This window comes from Patagioenas fasciata, chromosome 4, assembly GCF_037038585.1.
Source record: "Patagioenas fasciata isolate bPatFas1 chromosome 4, bPatFas1.hap1, whole genome shotgun sequence".
NCBI classification, from domain to species: Eukaryota; Metazoa; Chordata; class Aves; order Columbiformes; family Columbidae; genus Patagioenas; species Patagioenas fasciata.
The window spans coordinates 29103522-29131253 of NC_092523.1; the positions used below are offsets into that span (position 1 = coordinate 29103522).

Consider the following 27732-nt stretch of genomic DNA (forward strand, 5'->3'; position numbering starts at 1 on the left):
GATCTATCTTTATTGGCTAAACATCATAACAGCACCGTATTTGTTTTTCTAAGCAGCCAAGGTGATGCGCAGTACCCACCTGTATGTTCTTGACAGAGACTCAAAGTCTAGAAGTAACACTCTCGAGCTGCGCACACCGATCATGAGCTCAAATCCAAGAGCAACAGGACAATGTGTGTGAGGTGGTGGCACACATCGTTGTGTCAGTTGAGTAGCTGTCCTCAATATCTGCTAGAAACATGCAATTTCCAAACCCACTAATGACATTTCTGATGCCATAGCTGGGAGATGCTAAGTGTGGAAGCGCTGGTCCAGTCAACAAGGTACTTGCCTCACAGACAAGTACAGGACATGAAGGGAGTCAAATCCCAGAGAGGACCTGGTCTCAATTCAAGGAGCTAAGTCTGAGAAGCCAGATAATTCAAATACGTAAAAGCCAAAAGGATTTTTAGCTGGGTATGAATCATAAAGCTAATTATAGCTGACCAGAACAATATAGCCCCTAGTTCACACTACAGTTTTCCATCTATAGAACGAAACTGTGAATATATTGGGGATTTTGGGGTTTTGTTTGTTTGTTTAAAGTATGACACTTAATTCCACTTACTCTTCAGATTATGTGACATTATTGAGCATCACAAACCAAAACTTTGACAGTATTGAGATCCAATGGTAGCATCTTGGCTTCTCAGTCAATACTAAAGCTGTCTAATTTCTCAGTAAACTGTGAAATGTTGGTCAGCAGGTGTAAGATATTCGTGCCACTGTGAAGTTTTAAGAAACAATAATCCCTTCCCCAACACTATAATAACAAACAATGTATTTAGTAATACTTTAGATTTCCTTACTTTGGGCAATGGAGTTATTTTAAGATAACAGTCCTTGTACATGTGCAGTTTTATAATGAAATTTATCTCAGACATCTCAAAAAAAAAAAAAAAAGATAATATCCTCATCCTAAAGCAGAAACACACCTCAGTCTTGAGGCAAACAGGGGATATTGCTAAACAGAGCTGAAATGTGTGGAGTGACAACACACTTTCTTACTTTCTGTTACCTCTCTAAATTTTAAATCCTCACTTGAAGGAAAGCAAGGCAGTTGCATTTACATGAGAGGTACTGGGAAGTTGCAGGCAGGGACATTTATGGATGGTTAGAATTAGAAAAATGGAAAGAGGACCTCAAGAGAAGGAAAATACAACAGGGTGGGATATCTCCTTGGTAAACAGGATATACTGTTTCAATCCACAAAGCATTTAAAACTTCTGGGTAGTAAAACCTCCATCATGTTCAGAGGTGGAGCAGCAAACACAAAGAAAACTTGTTATTGAACAGATGAATCACCCTGATGCATTACTTGTAACCCAGCACATCATCCTCTTTCCTTTGAGGTCAGGACCATGATTCCATCAAAATCCAGTTTCAATCTCAGACCATTTATCCATCCCAGTTAAGGAAAGGACAACTCTGCAGTTAAGTGTGCAGCTGCACTGACTTCCAACAAACTTCTAGTCAAAACCCAATTTCCTTGCTGGAGTTGTAAAAACTTATTGAGACAACACAGGCCTGAAAACTGTAGAGTTACGTATCTTTAATGATGATAAAATACTGGAATTGGCTTGTTTTGCTCCTCTGTCAGTTTATTATTAGAACTGAATAGCTGCAACATCAACTAAAAGTAGTGAAGAATCAAGGAGTAAAGAGAAGGAAAATGGAAGACATTTATCAACATAAGAGTTAGATTAAAGTTTTGATGTCAGCAATGTGGTTTTTCTGAAAAGCACAAAGTCAACAAAGTAGACAATCATAAGACCCATCAGAGAAATCCCGTAATGAGAGAAATTCCGAAACTGCGCAGATTTATTTTTTTGGGAAACCTGAGAATTCTAACACCAGCTGTTTATATTGGGTTATCTCCTTTGGCATCAGCTGAAGTCTGACATGCATCCATCAGTGAAAACTCTAGAATTCCTACACTGTCCAAGTCTAATAATATTACTCCCAGTAGGTCTTTTGCAAACAGTTGTCATCTTCTACGTGGTTCCAATATAGGATAGTAACAATTCTACTTTCATGTTGAAACAATTACTTTATATTGTGTATTTTTTAAGATTTATTATTTTAAAATATCTGAAATATAACAATTATGCTAAGGAATTTCTCAGTAGTTTTCCTGAAATAAACTACCATGGCATCAAATTTAGTGCAGAGTGTTATGTACCAGGCACCCACAATGTAATGCCCTAGCCAATTTTTTTTAAATAAAAATATCTCTGTTGTCTTCTGGGTCTCTGACTATTTTGCTCTTCCTACAAGCCACTGTCAAGAAATCAGTGACAGGCCACGTGCTCAGAAGCAGACAAGGCATCTCAGACTCTGTCTTCAAAATAGAGTCAGTAAAAGGTTACATGCTGTACACATTGTGTAATTCAAAGTAATTGTTGTTTGAACTACTGAAAATGACTATGTGCTTAAGAAACAGCTACAAATGTTAGCCTAGAAAGTTTGCTTTGGCTGACATATTTTACCTTAATACGATGGGTGGAAGGCAGTGGGTATAATCTAAAGCCACCTATGATTATGAGAGTGCTTGTTATACATATTTTTTTTTTTTTAATATATGGTTTAGTTGTTGTTTTTTACCTCTCTTTTTCCACTCCCTGATGATTTACAGTATGGCTTTTACAGTTGTCTGTTGTTGTGAAAACACTGCTGAGCTTGCAGCTTTATTTTGATTCTAAAGCTGAACTGGTTTTAGGATGGAACCTAACCAGTTTCTGAGAAGACCTATGTGATGTGAGTCACTGAAGGAGAGAGAAGGGACCTACAGGCTGTCAGTCCCACACTCTGCAATTCAGACAAACCAAAGAATGTTTGCAATGAGTTCTTTTAGTTGAGATGTGTTTATTAACTAGACAGAAGGCTATATATGTTATTAAAAAATATCTCTGTCTTACTAAAAGAAAATAGTTTTTAAAATTAATGTAGACAAGAGCTTGCTAGTATTTAAGTTTTTCATATCTTGCACCCTGAATGTCACAGATGCTCATTGACTACAAAGCAATGAAGTATGGGCTGAGTCTTCTCAAAGAAGCAGAGATTATATCCAGCTGATCACGGGGAGAGTCAGTTTGTTGGTTTGTTTTCGACATCTAAACAAAGATGGCTGATTTTTACAAAAGAAGTAAGGACCACACTACGCACTTCACTCATTTAAGGCTGACTCTAACTTAATTAGAAGTCAGCTCATGAAGACTTGCCTGTTGCTAGGATTTCAGAAGATAGTTCCTATAAAAACAACAGAATGGCAAAAAAACCAGCACAGCAAGGAAAGTGTTGAGCTTTCCATGAATTTCAGCAGAAATTGACTCTACTAGGTTCTCAGAAAAACTCCTCCTTTGTTTGGTACATCTCCAAAGGCTACTAGGATAGAGTTCAATGCACCACTAACTCTAAATTTCCTGAGAGCAATCCAAGTGATACAAAATGGTATGTAAATAATACTGTGGTCACCAACAGAATGCTGTAAAAAAGTGGTGGTGGGAAAAGCCGAGGGCAGATTACAGCTGTGAGCAAGAGAAATTTCTCTCTGTGCATGGAATTTCCTACTATGCTTTCATCTGCTCAGTAAATTACACAAGTTTTACACTCACATAATAACAAAGTCCTCTCTACTTTTGATTCAGCATCTTACCTGAAGAAGCATCTTCGGAGTGGTAGCAATAATAATAATTCTAATAGTCATAATGTTATCCAATGCTAAAGGTGATATCATCTTGAAATTTCATACAGATATAAAACTGTCCCCCAATTCAGGTTATTTATGTACTTCACCTTTAATGTCTACCATTTTGTTTCTAAAATTATTCTTAGAGAAAGCTATAAAAGATTAACTATGTCGGTTCCCATTCCTTTTATCAGTTTGGCAATAAAGAACAGCTTTTTAGCATAACATCCAACACGCTTCGTTGGAAAAAATAAAAACTACAGAATTCAATGGGAATTTAAAAATTAAAGAAAACATTTCTATTTATGTAGAATGAATTCAAATAATATGTACCTGCAGAAGTAATCTCTCAAATGCAAGGAAGTTGTCCCATTTGGAAGTCTGGGGGTGTTTCAAAGTCTGGACCGCAGCCAGCACAAGCTGCAGAAGACCACAATGGTTTTCCAAAGCTTTGAGATTATTTCTGAAAAGCTGAATGTATGAGCTGAGCTGTTCTGGGGTGACTCTGCCTGTGGAAAGGAAAACACGACACAGCATTCAGTGGTGGCAAATACAAATCCAGATTTTTTTAATTATACTGAGTGGGTTATAGAAAACTTTAGAGGCTCTCTCCACTGTGGGCCTGATCCTACCTTCAGTGCAACCACTGGGAGCTTCAAGCTCCAGCAACAGGCCAGGACAAAGCCTTACTTCATCCATGAAGGTATGTGGTATGGCAGGTATTTAACAATACCCAACAGATGCTGACATAAAGGGTAATGCCATTTTTTGTTTTCAGACATAGAGGGACATTAATTTAAGCTAGGGAAATAATACTCGGTGACTACTTATAAACAATGGTTGATCTTTCTATTTTTATCAATAGCCCAATGGGAATTTGTGAGCCTTCTACCTTACACCAAACCCACGCCCTCCAGCTGCTTCCTGAGGGTGCGTTTTTGATCAGTGTTGACTCAAAAACATAGAGATAATGTTAGTGACTCAAGGAACTGTTTTCTGGAGCTGTTCTTGGAAGGGACACTTCCAAGGCATGACTCTTCAGTTTCTGAGATGCAGTCAGCATGATTTCACTCATTACTTGAAAATAAACATCCCGGTGCCCATACATCGGCCTGTAGATCTCGCCTTAATAGAAGAGCATGCGAGGAGTCATTCAGGCCACGTAAACACTACAGAATTAGCAGTTATTCCATCCAACATTAAAGTCCCAGCTAAAATGTTCAATCACTTTACATTTTAGAAATTATATGTTCCAGAGAGGAAAGTCCTTAGTACCTCATCTGCCTCAAGAAAATTATCACAGACCACCACACATGCCATTAACACACAAGGAAAAATGGTGTCAAAACATCATCCTAATTGCAAGTCTGGATGGACATCCAGTCCAGGGCCGTGTCCTGGTTTCTGGCAGCCTCTACCAGTAACGAGTCATCTTCCTCAAGCAAACCAGACCTAAAGAGCAGTGACATGTGAGATGGAGTGAGGAAGATCCTTTAACTTAAACAGAACAAGCTTTGGTGCCAGGAAGGCCGAGCTGATCCTAGGTGGTTCATGGCTTACACCACTGATCATTTTATTCAGTACTTTTCCATAAGGGAGAGAGCTTGTAAGATTGCCACTGTGTTTCTTCTCTGCATTTGGTTATATCATCACTTCACAAGGCGCTTCACCTGCCTCCATCCTTCCAGTATCATACAAATAGTGAATAAATGATTCCAACAGTGAATAAATGTTGAAAGCACTTTCTCTTAGTTTCAGTGATACCAACGGTGTTCTTTGGAAGAGCATTTAGATTAGGGAAAGCTGCTAAATAAAGCAAAAACACACAGGCTCTTTATGTGAATTTTAATGGAAAGCATCAAAACAAAAAGTCAGCAAATTTACACACAAATCAAGCTGACACCACTCAGTAGGCCGGAGAGCTGACAAAAGGCTTCCTCAGTTAACCCACATAGGCTAAAACAGCAACCACAGCCATGTGTGTTTTTAGACTAAACACTGGAGCTGTCAGCCTTGTTTTATTTCTCTTAAAGCTGTGTCAGGCAGATTTACATGGTGATTTGAAAGTGTCAGCCCATGATGCCTTGCAGCATACCTTGGATAATGTCTGCATTATTACCTAGAGCAGTCCTGATATATAGTAGCATGTTGAAAATCTGATAACTTGCTTCAATTGAGAAAACATGGAGTTGCCAGCCCTTCCCTCATATGAAGCAGTAAAATGGGAGGGCTTTCAAGACTTCTGATTTTAATCAAAAAACAAAAATAAATTCAAGAGTTTTGTTCCATATCGTCCCTTGTGAAATTGAATCCAGATGCAGCACTGGATCAATCTGAGATCCATTCAGCACCATTTCAGATAAACAATCAAATTCTTTCCCACCCTCAGAGTACCACCAAGAGAAAGTCCAACACATATGTAAACATAAGTGAAATCCTGACCTTAGTAAGTCATTAACAAAACTTACATTGGCATTAAAGAGTCCAGCATCTCATCTGTGATATTTACAATATCCATGGAACCACTTGGATACTGGGTTCAAGAGTTCCAGCCAATTTCTACACAGAAATCTCCCTGGACAGGTGGCTGATGCATACAAATGTTCCAGTAGATGAGGAAAGGAATTTGGGAAAGTGATTGGTGGTAATCAGCAATTAAATGACTTTTCCTTGGGTCTAAATCCTCACCACCTTTCCTGCTGCTTGCTCACAGTGGGAGATTTCAGCACAACAGACTGAATTTAATCTAATCCCATCCCCACCAGCCTTCTACTTTTTTTTAAAGCCCCTCTGCTGTTCCAAGTCCTTTTGTGTTCCAACGTCGCAGACAGGTCCTATGAAATCAAAACGAGACAGATGCCAACCACATCATCATATTTCAACTCTGATTTTGTTATTCTGAAGCAAATCCAGAGATCCATAGGCAGAAGCAACTACAGGCAGAAAGGACTGCAGTCTAAGTGCCTTGCCCTGCTCTCTTCTCTTCCTGCCCCATCATGGTCATGCGCTGTTCCAAAACCTGACACATAGCCAGACATCTGTGGGAGCATCGAGGTCTGACTCGTGAGGGCTACATTATGCTGACAAAGCACTCATTTATTTTTTGATTCCTGGTTATTGGAAGAAAGAGAAGCATGACCTCAACCTCCCTTAAAAAGTACCAAAAACCTTTCTTGCACAAACACTCAGAATTCCATATTGTCTGGGAAGTAACCTTTGCCATTAATAGTTACCAAGTGTAGCATGTGTGAAATAGGTACATTTATTCCAAAATCTGTCCACTACATTTAATCACGATACAGTACTTGATAAAAACAACATCTACTGCAAGCAACATCAGAAAAAAAAAAATGTTTCAAAGCTTCCTGCCTCTTCCCAAGTACAGTAGAAGGGATAAAATGAGTAGGTGGCTACTTGGAAGTTTCACACTGAAACTCAAATATTAATAGAACACAGGACAATGGGGAGCAGGGAAGGAAAACAGTAATGCTGATAGACTGATGATGTGTGTAGTGCAGGAATTAATTCAGCTAAGAACCTGTGAATGGTTACTTAGGAACAAAGTATTTGAGCACTAATACAAGAACAAAAAATTAGTGTAGGGCTGAAACTGGACATTACAGAAGTAACAGAAATATGATGGACCAGGTACCAGTCTCACTACTGAAGAGCCAGTTCCATCCAGGAACATTGAAAGTCAGTGTGAGGAACAGCTCTGTATTTTAGTAATCTGATAAACTGAGGATAAAAGGGAAGAGATAACAGGGACTAGGCTAGAGTGGAAAAAAAGAAAACTAATATTATATCCAAGAAATTGGTGAAAATTAACTACCTTATTAGTCTGATATCAGAAAATCTTCAGGACAAATGTCCAAGGAAAAAATACCTTGCATCACATAGGCAAATGGGATAAAATGCGAAGTATATGTATCAGAGAATACAATGTCAAATTGATACATAAACAATTAATGAATTAATTATAATGCAAATGTATTTAGCATAGCATTAACCATACCATAACCATACTCAAGGGACAAAAGACAAGGTTTAGAAGAATTGTAAGATATGTAATTAACTTCCAAAAGTAGACAGCAGGTAAAATGCCGTAGAGAAGTACTAGCATATGAAAAGAAAAGGTAAAATATGAGTTTGCTTGTGTGCACATGTACATATTTTTAGTACAAAATTTGGTACTAAACAGTGTCAAAATGAGTACTGTCACAAGGCTGTGAAATATCATTAATATGGAAAAAGAGCAGAAGGCACAGCTGGATTGCTCTGAGCATTGTTTTAAAGTAAGTGGGATGAAATTTAACACTATAAGATACAAAATTATGCATCTTGAGGCTAGAATGAAAGCATCTGCTTTAAATTGGGAGTTAAAACCTGGAAATGACAGAAGAGGGAAATAACGTGTAGGCCTCCTTATTGTAAAAAAGCAGGTACAATCCATACTGGGTGATATAGTTACAGTAAAAACAGAGCCATAGAAATGCCTCAGTACAAAGCTGCTCCCCCTGGAACACTCCATGCAGCTACAACCGTCCCCATCCCTGTGAGTTTAACTCACAATCGTGTTGCCTGCACAGGGAGGCTCCTATTAGAGGGACAGAGAACTTAAGTTAGGAAAGCAAACCAGAAATTCCTGAATTATATGGGTTCCCTGCCCCACCTGGAAAAAAATAAAGATCTCTATAAATGCATAAAAAAATGTTTACATTAAGGGTCAATATTGGTACAAAATCAGTGGGCATAAATAAAGCATGAATATATTTACACAAGATATTAAGAAACATGTCCCTGTATCAATCGATATTCCAATAGTGGAGACAAGTAGAGGCAAACTAATTTAACTTGTTCTAAGGTAAGGTTTGATGAGTGTCTAATAAGCAGTTGCATAGATGCTCACAAGACTTAATTCAATACAAATGGCCCCCATCAATCCTTCACTCCTACAATAATTAATTGGCAAACATATAGATGTTGAATTCCACCTCCAGCTTTCAAGAACTCAGAGCAGATCCCAAAAGACCAACAGATCACGTTTGGCAACTTCTAAGTTACAGAAGTTACCTTGTCTGTAAAAAAAAAATAATTGATATAAATGATTTTTTGTTAAATGTGAAAATAGCAGCACTCAATACCAACATCTGCAACACTATATCATATATAAAATGCAGTTAATACTATGTACACAAATGATGATGTGTACAGTAAGACTGAAGGGAAGAAATAATTCTTCTATGAGTAATGCTGATCACTCAAGTTAGACATATTGAGGTAGAAATTACCAGTAACTAATATTAAAGGTCTGTCAAAAATCTGTTTCTGAGTAGTGAGAGTAGCCTGAGTAGAACAGAAAGACTTTCACCTCAACAGTTAAACTAAAAGTTAACTAGACAAACCACATTTGTAGACATCAAGACACAATTCCACAATATGACAATTTTCCATTTTAAATTAATGCTGCAGTCTACATAGTGAAATGCAGGCATCGCTTCAAGAAAATAATTATTTTTCAAGATAGATCTACTGGTAGAAGCAAATTTTAAAAATTCAGAATCCCAAAGTGCATTTTTTTTTTAATGTAAGGATTTATGGATGAGCGAGGTGTCTAAAGAGCAAAGGTCAGATTTATCAATGTGCTGTTGCAAACATACAGCCCTTATTTTTTCATCTAACACTTAGTTAATTATCTCCATAGGGACAAGAAAACAAGTAAAGAGGAAAGTACATTTTGTGACTGATTGAATAAATAAGTGGATGCTTTTCCAAGACTACAAGAATCGCCAAATACACATAGCTTTAAACTTAGTTCAGTTTCATGCAAGAGCATTTTGAGCTTCAGTGGCCAGAGTGTTTTTGCTGAGGTCCATTTTTCACTTGACAGAACCACGAATCAGAAATGGCCTTGGCACACTTCTGTTCACAGGTGAGATTTTTCAAGGCAGTAGAGGGCTGAAAAATTCCAAATACATTGTTTTCCTCATCCACAGTCTTAGGAATACAGACCTATCTCTCCCAGCAGCTTGGCCCAATCATGTCCAATGCTGGATACTTGTGAGGAATGTAGAAAACCCTCATAGTGCATGAAGCCAATTGGACAATGGTGCTGCTAAGGGAGTCAGATATTTTGCAAACTAAGTGGGAGCAATTTAGTAGGATGGATGACGCCCTTTGTGTCTCCTTGTTAGTGTAATTTCCAGATGTTATTCTTATTAACTCTAAATGCTTTTGTATTTCTTAGGAAGTTTCAGTAACACTCTTCAAGAGCAAGTACCACAAAAATAATTTTGTCTCAACTTTTTTTTAGTCAACTCAAAAAGTCATCCAGTCCTTAAATTGTTAATAAAGACAAGAAGAACACAAACTACTCCCTAGTTCTTTGGAGAGATGAAAAGTAGGCCAGTATTAGATGCTGCTTGGATGGCTTCTACAGAATCAGGCTCTGGACCTGAAGAACACTAAACCTCACAGCAGACTGAAAGCAGATGTCACAGGCTTATTTCTAAGAGCACACGCCCATCTCCCACAAGCACAAACCCATCTGCTCTGGGACTGATGGTCACTTGTATGCCTGCCTCCCTTTTCTGTTGTTGGAGCACTGGTATTCAGACAACCCCATGGTCACAGGTATGACAACAAACAAGTCCCCACTGCAGCAGCCTCACAGTAAGCCCACCTTGGGGGCCACGCAGCCCTGAAGTACAACCAAAACTGCACGGCAGCAGCAGCCTCCCGCAGGACTGTGCCACTGAGGAAGAGCCGTGACCAGCCTTCCTCCCTCGCTGGCCCTGACTGACCCCCATTCTTCCTGCCCCCTTGGCAGCAGCTGCAGGACATGGGCACTGGAGCTCGGCTGCTCTGCCCTGCCTGGCATGGGCTTTCCAGTGCAGCTCAAGTCACTCCAGACTGATGGACCTTCAAAGAGGCAGAGTCTCTCACCTGTCACACATCTGAAGGTGTGCACTCCAGTGGCTTTCAAGGACACAGAAGTCATTGACAATGGTGACAACTATGCTGAGGTTTAGCAAATCCTGGAATAGAGAGCAAATAAGGCTGGACTCTATTTACCACTCAACTAACACTTGCCATAGGAGTCTGAACACCTAACCCAACGTGGCTTCAGTCTCATCAGCTGTAACACTGAGCTAGTTTTCTCAAAAGCAGTTTATTGTTCATCACTAGATGTGTATGGTATCATCAAATCCTTGTTTCAACAGTGTTCCTATACAGATAATTTATATTCACACAAGTGCCATAAGCTATTTTAGCCTTCTCTGCTAATTAGCCTGAGTCTTTTATTACAAAATCAAAACCATGTTTAAATATCAGTTGTTACTATTCTTTCAAAATTTTTAATGTGCCTTAAAACAAAGAATACTCAATCATTTAGGTGAGAAAATTGTAGCTAAAGCACTGTAATACAATCTTCAAGATTTTCAGTTCTAAGCACCTAAATGTAGATGCCTAAATATGATGCCAGTTACGATTTACAGTTCCTATATTATCTACATTTTCAAGTTTCCTGGTACATTCAGAAGGTTTTGACAAACATAACTGGTAGCCTATGTGACTCATTATGCATTGATATTTTTTTCTTTTTTGATCTTCAGAGCCTTTTTTTTTAAATGCATGGCCACTCCAACCCATTCTTTCCTTCATTCTGTACTCTACCATTCAGTTTCTCATTTTCATTGTTAAATCAGTATGAACAAAAAAGTAACAACCCACAGTAGCCAGCATCTACAATATTCTATGGTTGCCCTCCCAAATATCAAAGCAAATTTCAGAACTGTTTGAACAAATATGTGAAATCTTATCTTCCAGAATGAAGCTTCCTATGAGTCACTATCTGTATTAAACTTCCAATTAAATACTGGCATACCATAGTTTCTCAAATCCCTTTCTTAATCTTGACTAAATATGTACCATGGTTCTATTTTGTTACCTTACTTTTCACCTATCCGACCAGATTAGAAACAGTGAGCACTAGGCCAAGTCCCAACCAGAGGGTCTCTAGCCCTAAAAAAAACTAATCCTTGAAAATAGTAATTCATTGTGACTGTAAAGCGACTTGAAATCTGCAAATTTGGGTGAATCAGCTCCTGGATGCTTTAAAGTTCTCTCAGAAATGAATTAACTTGTTTGTCTTAAAATAACATGCCCAAAGGATTTCAGGTGGCTCCCACATGTCCTCATTTAGCACTAAGACATATGTTTTCAGACACTGAGCACTTCAAGAGTGTTCTTGGCAGGCTGTCCTACAGAAAGAGAGGTCATTGTTCTTCTTTGGTACATTATTCACAGGACTGATTATTTCTTTGACGATTTCTGGAAGACTTCTGCAGCTGAGAATACCCTAACAATCATTTTGGGTGGTAGGCAAATAAATAGGAATGGAAAACATGATGATGTATGAGTATCTACATACGTAATTCACCACGTCTCTTGTGTAACGAGTCATCTTTTGTGAGACTGAATGATGAGACTTATACTATTATGCTAGGAAGAAAAAGAAGCACTGGGCAAGCCACCCAGTTTTACTATATTGCCACATTCCACCTCATATCTTACTTCAGAGAACTCACAAGTGCCCCAGCACGTACTCTGGTTTAAACCCTTCAGCACAGGCCATTCTCTGTGATGCTTTTCTCCCTTTACTCCAACAATACATCACTTTCAGCTGCTTTCTTCCAATGTGTTCCCCTCTTTTTTTAACTAGATGGCTCTTTTCTTGACATAAATGAATTCTTAAGCCCCTTTTGTCATCTGGTGAAACACACAAAGCACGGTATGTAGTGCTGATCCCCAGAGTTGCCCCACTGTCCCAGCAAAGCACAGGTGCCACGCGTCTCCCCTGTGTGCCAACCACACACCAGAATCAGCATCTCCCAACCCCTGTCCATGAGCTCTCCTTCTGATATCAAACACAGCCATTATGGGTAGCACACCCTATTAAATGAAGATATCACAGAGCACATGTACAGCGAGCTGTATCTTATTTCCAACCATGCTGTCTCCCTACAAATATAAAAACCAGCAACTCCAGTAAATTTCCTTTTCTTGGACTTAATGAATACGTGCTTTATTTTTCACCCAGGTTCACAGAGCCTTAAAAGATTTGCTCCAGTGTTTTTAACCATGTCTTGAACATCACAAATGGAGAGTCTACAAGTACAGTGTTGTTTGGTTGGCTGGTTGGTTGTTTTGTTTGATTTTGTTGTTTGTTTTGTTGTATTTTTTAAATCAAATTTGAAACTTCAACATTTTTATTTTCAAGAGTGAAAAGATACAACAGAAGACATCATCAGCGAAAAATAATCTTAGTGAATAAAAGAAATCTCTGGTATGTACCTGAAAAAATACCAAATAAATTTTAGCAGAGAACAGAAGATGGCAATACAATTACTTTATTTCGGGAAATGGCATCACTATTCAGTAACCAATTAATAGTATTTTTCATGCTTTACTTTTATATATTTGATTATTTATATTTTTGTATATACATAAAATCAGCTTATTTCTATAGATTACTGATCTAATTTTATAGCTACTACTGACTAATGGGTAATCAAAAACCAGAAGAAGCATTTCAGCCTTTCCTGGGCAATTTGTTTTGTTTATTTAGACATGTTAGAAACAATGTGATCCACTACAGATTCCAGTCCTTCAAGATGTCCTGTACTTATGACATCTCTCAAAACAACATGAGCTAGTAGTTTCTGAAAAAAAAGATACCAGTTATATCTATTCAAAAGCTGATTAATCGTTTGAAGTGAATGAACAATACCTTAACACTTGTTTACAATTCAGAGATGCATGATTCACAGTTTATGCAAATATTTTTTTTATTTCCACAACATATTCTATTTCCATGATGCTATATTTTAAAACTCTAAATATTACAGAGATCTACTTACAATCTATTTTGTTCTCAAAGGCAGATTATTTGACCTGACTCTAATATCTCAAAATGAGCATAAAAATCATCTTAAGAGATTGTGTGATGAACCATTGTCAGAGTACTCTTTAAAAAGACAGTCATTTAAAAATACTTGATAAGCTTTATAAAGCATGGCTGTAAGTGTTAGGAGTGCAGCTTCACATTTGTGATAATCCTTAAACACGCCCTAAAATAAACTAAACATATTTGCAAGCAAATGCTATTTAAATTTTTAAGCTTTTAACCCACAAAATCTTTTCCTCCGAAACATACACACTGTAAAAATTAATAACAATGTACATTTATGTTAAATCTTTGTTTCAAAACTTCAACAAGTGTTCATCTGTACACTGATGTTTACTCCCAACTATTGTGAATGTTACGTAAATTTTCTGGAGAAAGACCACATTAATATAGGCTTTTCACAGTACTTTTATTAAGACAAAAAAACTTCATACTGAAGTTAATATAAGCTTTGCAGTACTATGTTAACAAAGAATACAAATAATGAAATTATATATTTGTAGAACTCCTGCAAGAGCAACACACTGCTGTTTTCCTTTACATTTTTAAGAATTATCAACAACTCTAATCACAACCAGAAGGAGACCTGGCCACAAGTTCATATTTAAGTGTTTATCATCCATAACAAAAATGAAATTTAAAGATTAGAAAAAGAAAAAAAAAGCACTTAAAAAATATTCCAGACACATAGAAAGGCTATTGTCACCACACTCCTTCCTTCAAAGGAACAGTAAGGTTACCTAAATAGCCCTGTATCCATCTGCCAACTACAATTTAATCAAAGATAACATACCACCAGCACATTTCTGTTTCACACCACTGCACAGGGTTCTGTGTTTCACTTCCATCTGCTACCTGTTTTATAGCAGTCAAGTGTGAAGTAAATGAGGTATGAGACACTAGTATGGCATACTTTACAGTTTTGTTGGGACTTAAACCATTACCCATCTTACACCCACAAGAAACTATCCAGCATGCAGTAGGTTATTCGTTGATCAATGACATAGCTGCAGTAAGAGATTAAAACACCTTTACTGAAACTTTGTAAATTAACCTAGGATTAAAAAACCTTTAAGATATAACAAGAGCCTAGGGTAAAACATGGTACTTGCTACTCCAGAGCTAACTGAAGTCTTTCATTTAACATAAAATAGGTGTGAGTAGTCCCAATATTACACTTCTTGGTTTTTTATGGTAATTTACATGATGGATAATGCAGTAGTTTAGTCATTAAAAACCAACAAAAAACCCCCAAACATTCTGGAACAAACAAACAAACAAACAAACCCAAGCAAACCACACTCACAACACTCAGAACATATCTGAGCAACACTGGATTTCCTAAACCAGAACAGCAAAAAGCCATTTACAGTCACCCGCAGAGAATACCTTCCTAAAATTTGAAGGCGAAAATTTGCCTCCAAATACATGTATTGCAATAGAGCAAGTAACATGATGCTTCGCAAAACTTCTATTTTTTTCTAATACTATTTTGAGGAATTTCAGTTTTGGATTAAAAAAGTCTCTGCTAACCTGTTTTGTTTAAAACTTGTTCCATTTTGTCATGAGTGCACTTCACAATACCTGCCGCAGTCTCCTCCTGTAAATGAGGCATGTTTTCTTTAACCAGAACACAGGTTTCAGTAACTCTCAAGACCACTTCCAAACCCATTCCCAAAAGCTACAGCTGTTGTTGCAGTAAGAGAACATTCCACATCATTCTTTTCATCTCAGCAATTAAGATGAAGACTGGGTATTTTGAGGTACTTTTTTCAGACAGGGTGTGTAAATGACACGGATGTTGTATCAACATTTTTCCTCTCTTCTCTCCTCAACAAGATAGATATTAGCATGGACATTTCCCAGAAAAAAGCTGTACTTCAGGGGTCTAATTGATACTCTGCCGTTAAGGATAGACAAAGCAGTGCAGAAGTAACAGGCAGATGTGAAGTGGTGTTTTCCCCAAGCCATAAAGCAGCATAACTATGAAATACCATTTGAGGGAAGGGTGAGAAACAGAAGGAAAGAAACTGGTAAACTATTTAAAAGAAAAAGAATTGGCTCAATCATCTGAGCAGCTACAAGACAGACAGAGCTGGGTAAGAACTTCCAGCTACCTATAGCCACCTTTATTGCTTTAGGCTTTTCTTCTTCCTCATGAAATACACTGCACTGCTCTGCCAGTTCAGAGTTCCTTCACCTTCAAACTCATTGAAATTGAAGAGTCACAGTCTGTGTCTGGACCTGGCACAGTAACTCTTTTTCAGTCCTCAAGCTCTTGCCCAAATAAAACAAATACAGTTAACAACAGTAAGCTTAAGTAACTGTGCATAAAAAGACCTCTTATTTTTATACATTTCCAATGTTTGAGCAAAAGTCCATCAAGAAGGATTAAAATTTGTTGTTTGCTAGCACAATATTTCAACACAGCAGCTTCCAGTTCTTTTCAACTTCAGAAAAAACAGCACTCACTAACACATTTCATGGATACTTGTAGACACTAGCAAGTCTTTTGCCACATTCAACATGCCATTTTGTAGTAATCATAAAGTCCTTTCTTTCCCTCCCCCAGCCTTTATTTCAACTTCTCCTGTGTTTCTTTAACTTGCGATAGTCTTAACAGTGGATCTGTGACCTAAACCACTCTGAATTTCAGGATGAAGTGTATCTGCCAAGTTGCACAGGAATTAGCTGTATGCCCGTGCAGCAATGGAAGCGAAACGTACTGGGTGGCATCAGCACAAACACAGCCAGCAAGCAGAGGGAAGTGGATTTAACCCTCTATTTAGTACTCGTGAGACATCATCTGGAGTACTGTATGGAGTTTCGGGTTCCACAGTAAAATACACACTGGAGTGGGTCTGGTGAAGGACACTAAAATGATTTAGGGGGCTAGAGAAAGTAATGCACAAGGAATGGCTGAAGTACATGGGCTTGTTAAGTCTCAAGAAACGGAAGCAGAGATAGGATCTACTTACTGTCTTCAAGGACATAATGAGTGATTACAGAGAAGACTAAATCAGACATCTTGGAAGCTCACAGTGAAAGGACAAGAAGCAACGGCCACACACTGCATCAAGTGAAAAATCAACCTATACATAAAGGAGAACATTTTCTCCATGAGATAAGTTAAGACTGGTGCAGGGTACCCAGAGAAGCTGTGGAATTGCCATCACAGAATCACAGAATGTTAGGGATTGGAAGGGACCTCGAAAGATCACCCTCAGACATACTCAAAAGTCAGCTGAACAAGGTCCAACACATCTATTCTAACTCTTACACTGTCCTTGGTTTGAGCAGGGGATTGAACTTCATGACCTCTAGAAATCCATTCCAACTTAAAATTATTTGAAAATTCATCCATATTTGCTGATACTGCTCCTCCTGTGCTAAGCTGAAGGCAGTCATCAAGAAGTGCAAATCTCCTGGCAATCCTTTTCAGTTAACTTCATATTACAGAATTGTTTCTCTGACATGCACTTGATAAAAAAGAATGCATACCTGTGCTCTCAAAATGAGCCTTCTGCTGCTGTCTTATTTTCCTCTTTACCACAAAGCCTCTGCCAAGCTGTTGTCTCCACACTAACAGCAATTTCCAAGCCCAGTAAGCACTCCATTCACTTCTCAACCTGCACAGGATTCAAATCAAGACCACCAGTGCTTGCTTGCACCTCATAAAGCACACATTTCTTTCAACTACCGAAACCTCTATGCGCTAGACTGAAGAAGAAGGCATGGAGGATAAATTGAAAAATACGCACACGGACATCACACCTCACATAGTTCCAGTTATTCTGAAGTATATTTGTTTTCTCTTTCGAGCAACTGTTATGTATTCTCAAGGATGCTACTCTATGTATCAGCAGGCGAGACTGAAAAAGGAACTGACACACCACTTTGCTGAATTCAGCACCTAACTTTGAAAGAAGCATAAGGATTAGTGCAAAGATGGCACTACAGCTGGTGATGCTTCTAGGCAACACTACACACAAATGCAGTGTCACTTACTGATGAAAGACAAACTGCTCTGCTCTTGAATCTCTCTCCGTGTCAGCTATTTTGTCACATTTCCTGAAAAACAGAGAACTTTGTTGGCAGGAATATCAGTATCTTTCATCCTTTCTGTTATATCTAATGAGTTACAGAGATGACCTGAAAAGTTTAGTTGCTTAAGAAAAACAGTTACATACTCTTTGCACATCTGGAGCTTGGACCAACCTCTCTGTCCTAGACTGGCAAAACCAGATGACTATCAGAAGATGGGATCTATTTAGTTATGTGAACACTCTGACCATACTCAACAGGATCGAAACCTTGAACTTCATCCTAGTGTAACACTGCAAGGTGACACAGCCATAAGATCAATTTCTTTCTACAGTTCTTAATATGGTAGTGACTATTCAGAAAGACAGTCTTCATCAAAAGTTATCAGGGAAAGCCTAACTCAACTATACTCAAGGAGCATTCCTCTGGGAATGCAAAGGCCTACACAGAAGCCTCCCAAATCGGAATGTATCCAAAACATTCAGAAACACTTCAAAAACTAGCACTCTGAGAAGCAAAAAGCCTTCCTGCCTCCAGGGGTGAATGATGCAACATAACATCTGCTGTATTGACCATCATGGAGATCAGGAACATTTGCTTCAGGTCAAGACTTCGTTTTTAGTCGCACTACAGGGAGAAATCAGGAACTCAGTATTGCAACAGGCTGGAAAAAACAAATCTCCTTGGCTAGATAGTCCCACACTGCAAGACTTCCGTTACTTTTGACAAAGCAAAAACCAGACTAATTTAACTCAGGAACTGCCTACGCAGGATCCAGGTTGCGCAGTGGAAGGAGTTCAGGTCTGAGACAAGGAGCATCCCCTCTCCTTGGAAAACTGCCCCGAGAACACCAGTGAGCCCCTCGAGCAGGACGGTGAGATCCATCATCTGGAATTCGGGACATCTCAGGCTGAGCCAGGCCTGTCTCAGTTGAGTTGGTCCGGGCAGCCTCCCGCTTCATGGGGATGCCCAAAAGGAGACTTTGGCTGCTTCCTCACCAATTCTGCAGCTGCTTTCCCGATGGGTTTGGAGACCAGGTAAGCAGGCAACAGGGCAATGTACATAAACGTCCCAAGCAGCAGTCTACCATATGACCTCTCTGTACAACTGGGGGCTGCAGTGTCTCCCAAGCCCAGCTGTTACCCAGGTACCCACCATGTACCCAGAGATGTGCTTTAGGAGGGATTCAAACACCCTGCAATGTCGATCTGCCTTCTCCTCCTTTGTAAGAACCTCAAACCCAGACTGATCTTGTCTCACTACTTGTCTCCATCACAGAATTACCTAATGGTTGGCCAAGGTGCATTTAGGTATCTGAGATCAGGCTTGATTTATCTGGAAAGATAAGTACATACTTACCTACTTTATTATAGCTCATTTTCTTAGTGGGTAGCTTTTATCCCAATAGTTTAGTACAGGAATTCATGGTCTTGAATCTTGAATATTTTTGCATTGATTTTGTGAAGAATAAATAGCATGTTAAACACCATTACAGTCCAATGCAACTTTTCATTAATTAAAAAAAAAATGCACATTTTATATTCATAATGTTTTAAGATAAGGTATTCTTCCACATTTTCCTGGTCATTTTAAGCTATTTTTCTAACTCAAAAAGTTTTTTCATATCTCCGAACTCAAAATGTTTTTTCATATCTCCAGGTCAAAATTTCAGGATCTTTCCACTTCTACTCAAACTTTAGAGTGCAATTCAACATATGCAAACCAGCCCATCTGAAAAAATTACAGTACTCCACAAAGCTTGAGGTTTTGCTGATTTTGTAGTGAGCTTGATTTTTAAAACTGTATTTGTACAGCTCAAATAGAAAGAAATTAAAAGGCTTTTCTTCTTTTAACAAGGGCTCATGTAACAGCACATTGCACTTTGTTTCTGTTACTATACCAGCGTTTCGACTTTCATCAGTCTCCATGCCAGTAAAAAGACACAATAAAGGAATTCAGACTCGATCAAGGTTTACTGTGGTCTTTTCAAACAGAAGACCAAGGGTGTTTCTAAAGCAACAAAAGAACATTTGTAGCACAGTATTTACCACTGCCAAGTACTATGCTAATAGCAAAGCTTTCAACAAGAGATTCATGGGCTGCCATGTTCAGAAGATGATTAAGATATGCATCAGGCCTGTGAAGAACGGAAAGAAGAGGAATGGAAAAACCAGCAACCTTTCCGCTGTACTGTAAGTCAGGCCGCTGCTTCTGAGCAGAACTCCTTACAGTCACTTACCTGGAGAGGTGAGCAGAAGTATTCCCTTCCCAGTATTTGCAATCTCACTTCAATTTAGCACAAACCTATAAATCTCACCAAAAGCTATTCTGATGATCTTCTAAACTGTCTTCCAAAGACCTTTTCAACAGGAGACTTAATTATTTAAATAAAACAGATTTCCTTAAATATCAGGGCTTTTATTATGCCAAAATAATTTACACCTACACAATGGGCTACCTGACCAGAACTTGGCAAATACTTATCTTCCTCAGATATTGATCACTTAGGTATCCCAAACACAAATGGGACTGCCTCAGAGGCAAGATGGAGCTGACGTAGTTCTTAAAAATTGTTGTTCATGGCTTGCTTTATTTTTTTCTGTGTGTATGTCTACGTAGATCCACAGATATGGAATATTTTAATGCCTCTTTATTTAAGTAGACATCTAGTAAAAGACAGAAGCCTATTTACTGTTTTGGGAAATGCACCTACCTGAAAGGGTTAAGGCAAAACTTAGGTGCAACTACTATGTTAGTAACATGGTTTCAACACATTTATAGCATCCTGTAAAGAAGGGGCTCAATGTCAGCATGCCCACAGTAAGCAATACCGAAGAATTTCTCCCCAAAAGTCAATCCTGGCAGCATTACTAAACTCCACAGGAAATGACATCTTCAAAACCCATATACCCCTGTAATGTATTTATGGATGGAATTAATTAAACAGTAAGTAAGCTGGACGTAGCACACGTAAATCCTTCATACTGGCTAGAATTCTGCACAGAGCTTTGCCTGCCTTCTTCAGGGTGGACCTCAGAAAATCAAACACGCTACGTAGCTACACAGCTCAGGTTTTGTTCTGCAAGGAAAGAGCAAAGTAGCTCCATAGCTTTGTGTTCTAGTTGGTTTTATGGACCATCGCTTCCCACTTTGTCTCCCTCTGTAATGTGGTTTCCTAAGACTTGCAATTCTTCCTTAAAAATACACAGCGTTTTAAAATGCTTGCAGTGAAAAGCTCTGGACAGCTTACTAGCCTGTATCACTTGCTGTAATTTTTAACAACAGTGTAGTTCTTTCATGGACATAGTGAAATGACAGATAAAAATACACTCTTTCCTTGGACATAAATGGAGGGAAAAAACAATGCAAATCTTCCTTGAAGATGGTATAAGACCACTTAATGGCCCACTCGAAAACCTCAGTATGAGATGGCTACAGAAAAAGGAGAGAATGTTACTCTATTTAAGACCATCTCCATGACATTCGTAAATTGAAACTGGGCTTCCTCCAAGAGTCCATCCACCAAAACCTTCAGTGAAATGTTACCAGCTTATCTTCAGCTACCTTCTTTCTATGCTGATCTCTCCTGAAACAGTCATAAGGACTTCCAGACATCCCCACTACCACTTCCCTGGGTACAACTAATAAAATCTACTCAGCTCAAAAAATTTGGACAAAATTCTTCATTTCCTTTATTTCTCTTTCTTCTTCTTCTTCCTCAGAACTTCTCTCTCCACTCCTGCTGATTTCAGCAGGAAAAAATGGAGCTCCCAGTGGCATTTGGGACATTTGGGGGTGTTGTGTGTCCTCCCACAACTGCCAGGGCTCCCGCCACATGCAGCCAGGCAGAGAAAGAGGAAAGGCGCGCGTCAGGCACGTTGCTTGCCAGGGAAACGTGGGCAAGCACACGCAGACCTCAGAGTAATGAGCAGCCTTTTAAAGCCCAGAAAACAACAGAATTTATTTTCCTTGCACTGAAAATACGGAAACAGGATGGGATCAGGTTTCTCATCACTGCACAGGGCTCCTGTGCTGCCAGTGTCACACGTGATGCAGCTTTTCATGCAGGTGGCCACTGCAGGAGGGCTCAGCTACACCAAATGGAATTCAAAGCTTTGCTTTCAAATGTAATTCACTCCTTATTTCCAGGAGGGGGGAAAGGAAAAAAAGTAGTAGCAAAGAAAACACTCTACCATCTGACACAGCTGGTCTTGGTAAAGAAAGTAAGAGGCAACTTTCATGCTAGAAAAATCCTCTTACATTTAATATTAGGGCCATAAAAAGCTCAGAAAATATCCTAAGTGTTGGGAAAACCAGTGTGCAATCCACCAAGATTTTCTGATACAGGCAGAACCTGAGGTAAAATCATAAAAACTTAAGTCTAAGCACAGAAAAGAGAGAAAGTATTTCTCTTCTCTCCAGCCAGTGTTGCCTCATATCACAGCCACAGGAAGGAGCCTTTCCACTAAAACACAGCAATCGGGACCAGAACAGGCCACCAGAATTTTTCCTTCTCAGCAAAAGCAGCAATTGATAAACAACACAATTTCCAGCTTCTCTACAAAGGACCAAGATGTAGCGTGATGAACAAGCAATGAATGCCGTAAAGATGCAGATCTGTTCTAAAAATTCATTAATAAATATTTGTCATTGGACAATGTGATACATAGACATGAGCTGTAGGTTTTCTGCATTTACGCTAACTAAGAAGTTTTGATTTTGGTGACTGCAGTGCCCTCCTTTCTTTGTTTCTAATTTTATGCATGTTAATAATTTACAAGACTGCCTCAAATTTTGTTTCACCTTTTGAAGTGCAACTACAAAGTTAACAACTGATTATGATTCTAGCACAAGATAAATACACAATTCACAAAATAAATAACAAAATTCCCTAAATATTAGTAAATTACAGCTACACTTCAAGAAAACACAAGTGTCAAGAACTAGAGAGTCAGAAATTTGTTTCACCATCAACTCTTCAGTGTTTCTACATAGCACTATATTGGGCCCACGTATGTCAGATGTTTAGTCTGCCATCAGTAAGTGTCAGCTGATACGACCAAGATCCAGGTTATTGCAGCCTTCACTGGATACCATGGGAAGGGAACACTGAGGAAAGGGTGGCTGATCTAATCATTCACACAAGGCAGCAAAGGTAGATGGATCGTTACCTCTCAAAGATAGGAAGTAATCACTTCTAAAACAAAGCTAAATTTCAACATTAATAATCTTTTTTTTAAGGCATATGTAATAGAAAAACAGTGGGGGCTTCTTAATGCCATCATGGTGAATACTCACACACATGTTATCAGTGAAACCTTAAACAAAATTCTGTTATTTACAAAGTTGTCTGAAGGAGGTAAGGCACAGTAACAGCCCTCTCACAGCTGCTCCTTTTCCATTTCCTTAAAACAGCTTACAGCATTACTGTTGCAGAAATCTAGTATTTCTGATTAATAATCTACTAAATGCATGCTCTAGGTATTTGTAAAGACCATACAATATATGAAATATTATAGTTGTTAAGAGTACATGAGTTGGCTGTACATCTAATTCTTCTACGATATCTTGGCAGTTTACTCTGGAGTCCCAGATAAAAGCCTATTACTCTTATTCCATGAGGACCTTTCTCTCTTGATGAAACATTCAGCATTAAATAGTCCCAGAGTATATAAAATGCAAAAAACCCCATATATTGCAGTATAGAGCAATACCAGTTTTTATGAGCCTAACTTGATATCAATTCCTGCATTTCACTGAGTACGGGATATAGTGAGAATGAGATTCTAAAAAAGCTATTGACAGTCATTATATTCCGTCTAGCTAACATTTTCAAGAATTCAGGTTTAGAGAATGCCCAGATGTGGTTTTCAGCTTAAATTCTCTTAGGCCAGGCAGCCTTACTTCACATAAACCTCACTACCTACATAATGTAATCACTTTACAATGTAATCAAACGCAAGATCTGCACACCTTCCATCAGATCAGCTGCTATTTACAACACCTGCTGTCAGTTCACAAATCTTGCTGACTTTTTAAGAATAACCATATTCTCATGCTTTGCACAAAAACAGCACTGCTAACCATTTGCATGCCTTTAAAACCCTCCTTCCTGTAACTCGACTGCTTCACCACTGCTCTCACTCTTTTTAAGGTTGTTATATTTAGGAGACACTTGCCTCTCACTTACAGACCAGAAAGATCCTGTGGTAGCCACGATGGTCAGCTGAAATTTGTTGACAAGGATGGGGATGAACCAAGAATGGGGTGAGTTTCTCCCTGAGAGTGTTAAGTGGAAGAAGAGGAGCTGACATGATCTTTCACATTACCACTATACAGCGAAGGGTTCGTCACACTACTCACCCATGCTCATCTTAATAGGTAAATTTTCCCTGCTTGCAGCTTCCACAAGGTGTCTCCTGGCCTCCATCACAGCTTCCTTTTGTTTGAGGTTCATGAAGGACTCCCAGAGAGCTTTGGCAGCTGGATCACTATAAGAAAATGACAGGGTTATACTAAACATTGCTTGAATAATGGAGTAAGCTTAAGACAACATTTATATTTTAAGATGAGTGCTTCTACTTAGTAAATCCTCTGAGGTGGGCAGGATACAAGCAAAAATAAAGTGATATAAAAGCTTGATTTTTTCTTAGTGGAACAGTTGCTACGGTTTTACAGGAAAAAAAATCTGAGTTTTTTGCTGCTAATTACAAAGCATTAGAATTCATATATAATAAATAAGCATGTCAGCCTCAAAGTAACCACTACTGTACAACCACAGGACCATCAGAAACAGTCCAAATTTCTTCAGTTACTAAAAAGCTGTGAAAAGGACGGGCTCTGGCTCTTCATGAGAGCTCAAATCCCAGAGCCAATACTTCCAATGCTGAAGGCTGTTGGTATGATTTGATGAGCTACTGTTACTTTGGGTGTCATGGATTCTCCTTACATGAAAAGAATAATCCATAGCAGAATGTAACTGTCCTTATGGTTTCTGCATTTACAGCCTTCCTTTTCATTGTTGCTAAACTTAAATTAGGAATTTGTGTGGCTCATCTGCAGTCCATTCCCTGTCAGTCTTTTCTCTCCTCCAGAACACTGCATTTGTTGCTGTCCTGAATGAATTCAGTGTTTTCTTGGTAGGAGGGAGGAGAAGGGAGGAAAAGCCCTCGCCTGGGGCTAAAGCCACACATTGGGATTAACTGTGTTGTAATTTTTTTAAAATTTAATTTCTTTTTTAAAGAAAAAAACCTCCCTCTGTTTTTTCCTCAGGAGACATTTAACTCCTAAATATGTTTTGATGTCATTTACAACATACTTATAAACATGCCAAAACAAGCTTTGTTTCATAGAAAATAAAGCCCCAACAAATCATTTGATACCCGTTACAGAGCAGCTGTGCTTACAGTCTGCTGCAACAGCAGGGCTGTATTTAGCAAACCTCTGCAATCTCCCAAACCAGGTAAGAGGACTGTAAAGCCCCACTCCTGTTATCCCAGGAACCCACATCCTCTGTCAAAGCCTGTGTGAGTAAAAGGACCGTGGGAAGAAGGTTGAGTGACCTTTCTTCTGAACAAATCACAAACATATAGGAAGAGCAAATTTCATCCTATTGCCATGCTTTAAGGAAGCAAAAGTCAGATTACGTGACACAGTCCTTCCATTTCTCTTTCACACAGTGCAACTCAGCCTTCCCCTGGTGACGGAGGGACGAGGCAGCATCCCAAAACATCCCAAAGCAGCCAAGCACATCTGCAGCAGCTCCTTCTTCTCCATCGCCAAGCGCAACCTGAGCACTGATGCTGCACGCTGCTCGTGGGCAGCAGCTCCAAGGGGATTCCTCATGAGAAAAACCACAGCGATTTATAACGTATGACAGTGCAAGAAATAAGAAAGAGATTCCCAAAGCAACTATTAACAGATGCTTCAACACAGTCTCCCTTAAGTAATGGATCTTTGGGTACGCTATTTTTACAGGCTATCTACTCAATTATTATGATTCAGTCCTACCCACCCAGCATCACTTTTAAATGCAGCCTGTTGATCCTGTTCGCATCACATTACCAGGGAGTGTCTCACTGTCATTTACAAGCACACCTGAGGTTTGGATTGCAAGAGGGCACTGCTTGCTTGTTAACTAATCCCTTCCTAAACATGCAGCTCCAAATAAAAATGTATAGAGATCAGGAATCAGGTCTAAACCATGAGGAAGCTACTTACAACAACACTTTTTTTTTTTCCCCTATTTGGAAGAAAAGTTAAGCTTCTGTTTTCTAAGATTTTAACCTGTTCTTATTTTCCCAATTATTTTCGTCATCATAAATCTAAGCAGAGTCTTGCATGAGCACAGACACCAGGAGCTAAAACTTTCAAACAAAGCAAAACAAACAACACAAGGAAACTAAAATAAGTCTCCCAAATTTTGCACTGTTTTTTGTAGTCTCATCTTTCTCACTTCCATACTTCATAAAGAAATTTAGCAAATAGTAAGTGTAGAAAAATCATCCCAAAAGCATCCATAGACCTCAGTAAAAGTCAGAATGTACGTGATAAGGTTGCACCATTTTTCTGCCCTCTGTCCTTGCTTGCTGCTCCCTCACCACACCAAGTGTTGATCAGTCCTGTCAATCTGGATTGCACAGTCTTTGAAAGCAATGTATGCTGTGCTTGTGTAATCACGGCTACAAGTCCCTGTTTCAGCGGGTACTTCTTCTTGCTCCTAGTTTAAACAATAAAAAACTCTCTACAATAACAAACTAATTATTTTAAACCAAACAAAAGACGTCATACCAATGCACTAAAAAAAATTGGCGAGGGGAGGTTTGGTTTCTGCTTTGTAAACTCTTCCTCCTTTAGCCATAGTAGGTTTTCTTTAACCCCAAGGACCTAAATTTGCACAATCCCTGAGGGTTTCTTTAGCACACAAAAATTAGCAAAAAGTGAAACAACTGTGGTACAGCCAAAAAGCAGTTGGGGGGCAACCACACTCCTGTATGCCTGGATCTCTGTGTAATCCACTGAGTTTCTGGAGGCATTTTTCTTCCCACTGCTTTGCAGAACACCTAGTGGTTGAGCTATGATATATAGAACAATACACAAACCGGCTGAGATCAATACATCTTAATAGCTCACATACATAGCCAACTGACTACGCCAATCCACAGAAAGCAACAGTTCCCACATTCAGCCATTTTTTAAAAATGTTAACAGGGAAGAACAGCAATAAAAGTAGTAGTATGTTTTCTGAAAATACTTTTCCCATTCCCCATTTTCCATTCTTTAGAGAAGGGATTTTGCTTTGAACAGGACATCAATGACAGGACAGGAATGGCCGCTGGGAATGAGTCAGTAGGACGCAGCACAGAGTTCTGGTGTTGCCTCTTGCCTGATCCAAGAAGTTACCACAACATTTTCCTTTTAGAGATTTCTAACACTCGGAAACAATATTATCTTATCTTCCCCTTGTGGTGAGACATTTGTCTGTGACTGCCTTCCAGCTCTTGTCACAGTGCCCTTCCCCTCCTCTTTTTCCCATCTGCAGTTCCTCTGCTTCGGTCCAAATGCTCTAATCTGATGACACTGGTGCTGTAATCAGTGATTTGTATGGGATCCAGTACCCCAATTCAAATTCCTCCTTCCTCTTGCATTCCTTGACTTCCCAAGGACTATTTATTTGGTTTACATGTTACCTAGTGAACTGCTGCAGTAGTTTTCTGAAACTAAGTAGATCTTTAAAAAATATTTTATGCATTACAAAATATTTAAAATTATTGTCTGAATCATGTTGTTTTGCTTAAGAAAAAATAAACTCTGTACAGTTACACTACAATACAGACCAGGAACTCTAAACCACTCTTCCAAATCAATGTCACGACAATAGGTAAATAATTCAGTGCACACTTCTGTGCATATCTCTGTAACAAAATGTTCTGCAGGGGCACAGCAAGCCTGATAAAGCACTAAAAGTCAGGGGCTTCTACCGTTAACCAGT

At 38.9% G+C, this 27732-nt stretch overlaps 1 protein-coding gene across 2 annotated transcripts in view; it reads right to left on the reverse strand.

Moving 5' to 3' along the window:
* Positions 1 to 27732, reverse strand: part of SCFD2 (sec1 family domain containing 2) — a 197533-nt gene that overhangs the window by 138262 nt on the left and 31539 nt on the right. For both annotated transcript variants that reach the window (XM_065837087.2, XM_071807498.1), the window contains exons 3-4: positions 24105 to 24232; positions 4061 to 4236 (exon numbers count right to left, since the gene is read on the reverse strand). In XM_065837087.2, coding sequence (XP_065693159.2) covers positions 4061 to 4236; positions 24105 to 24232 — 304 coding nt within the window. The remainder of the gene's footprint in view (positions 1 to 4060; positions 4237 to 24104; positions 24233 to 27732) is intronic.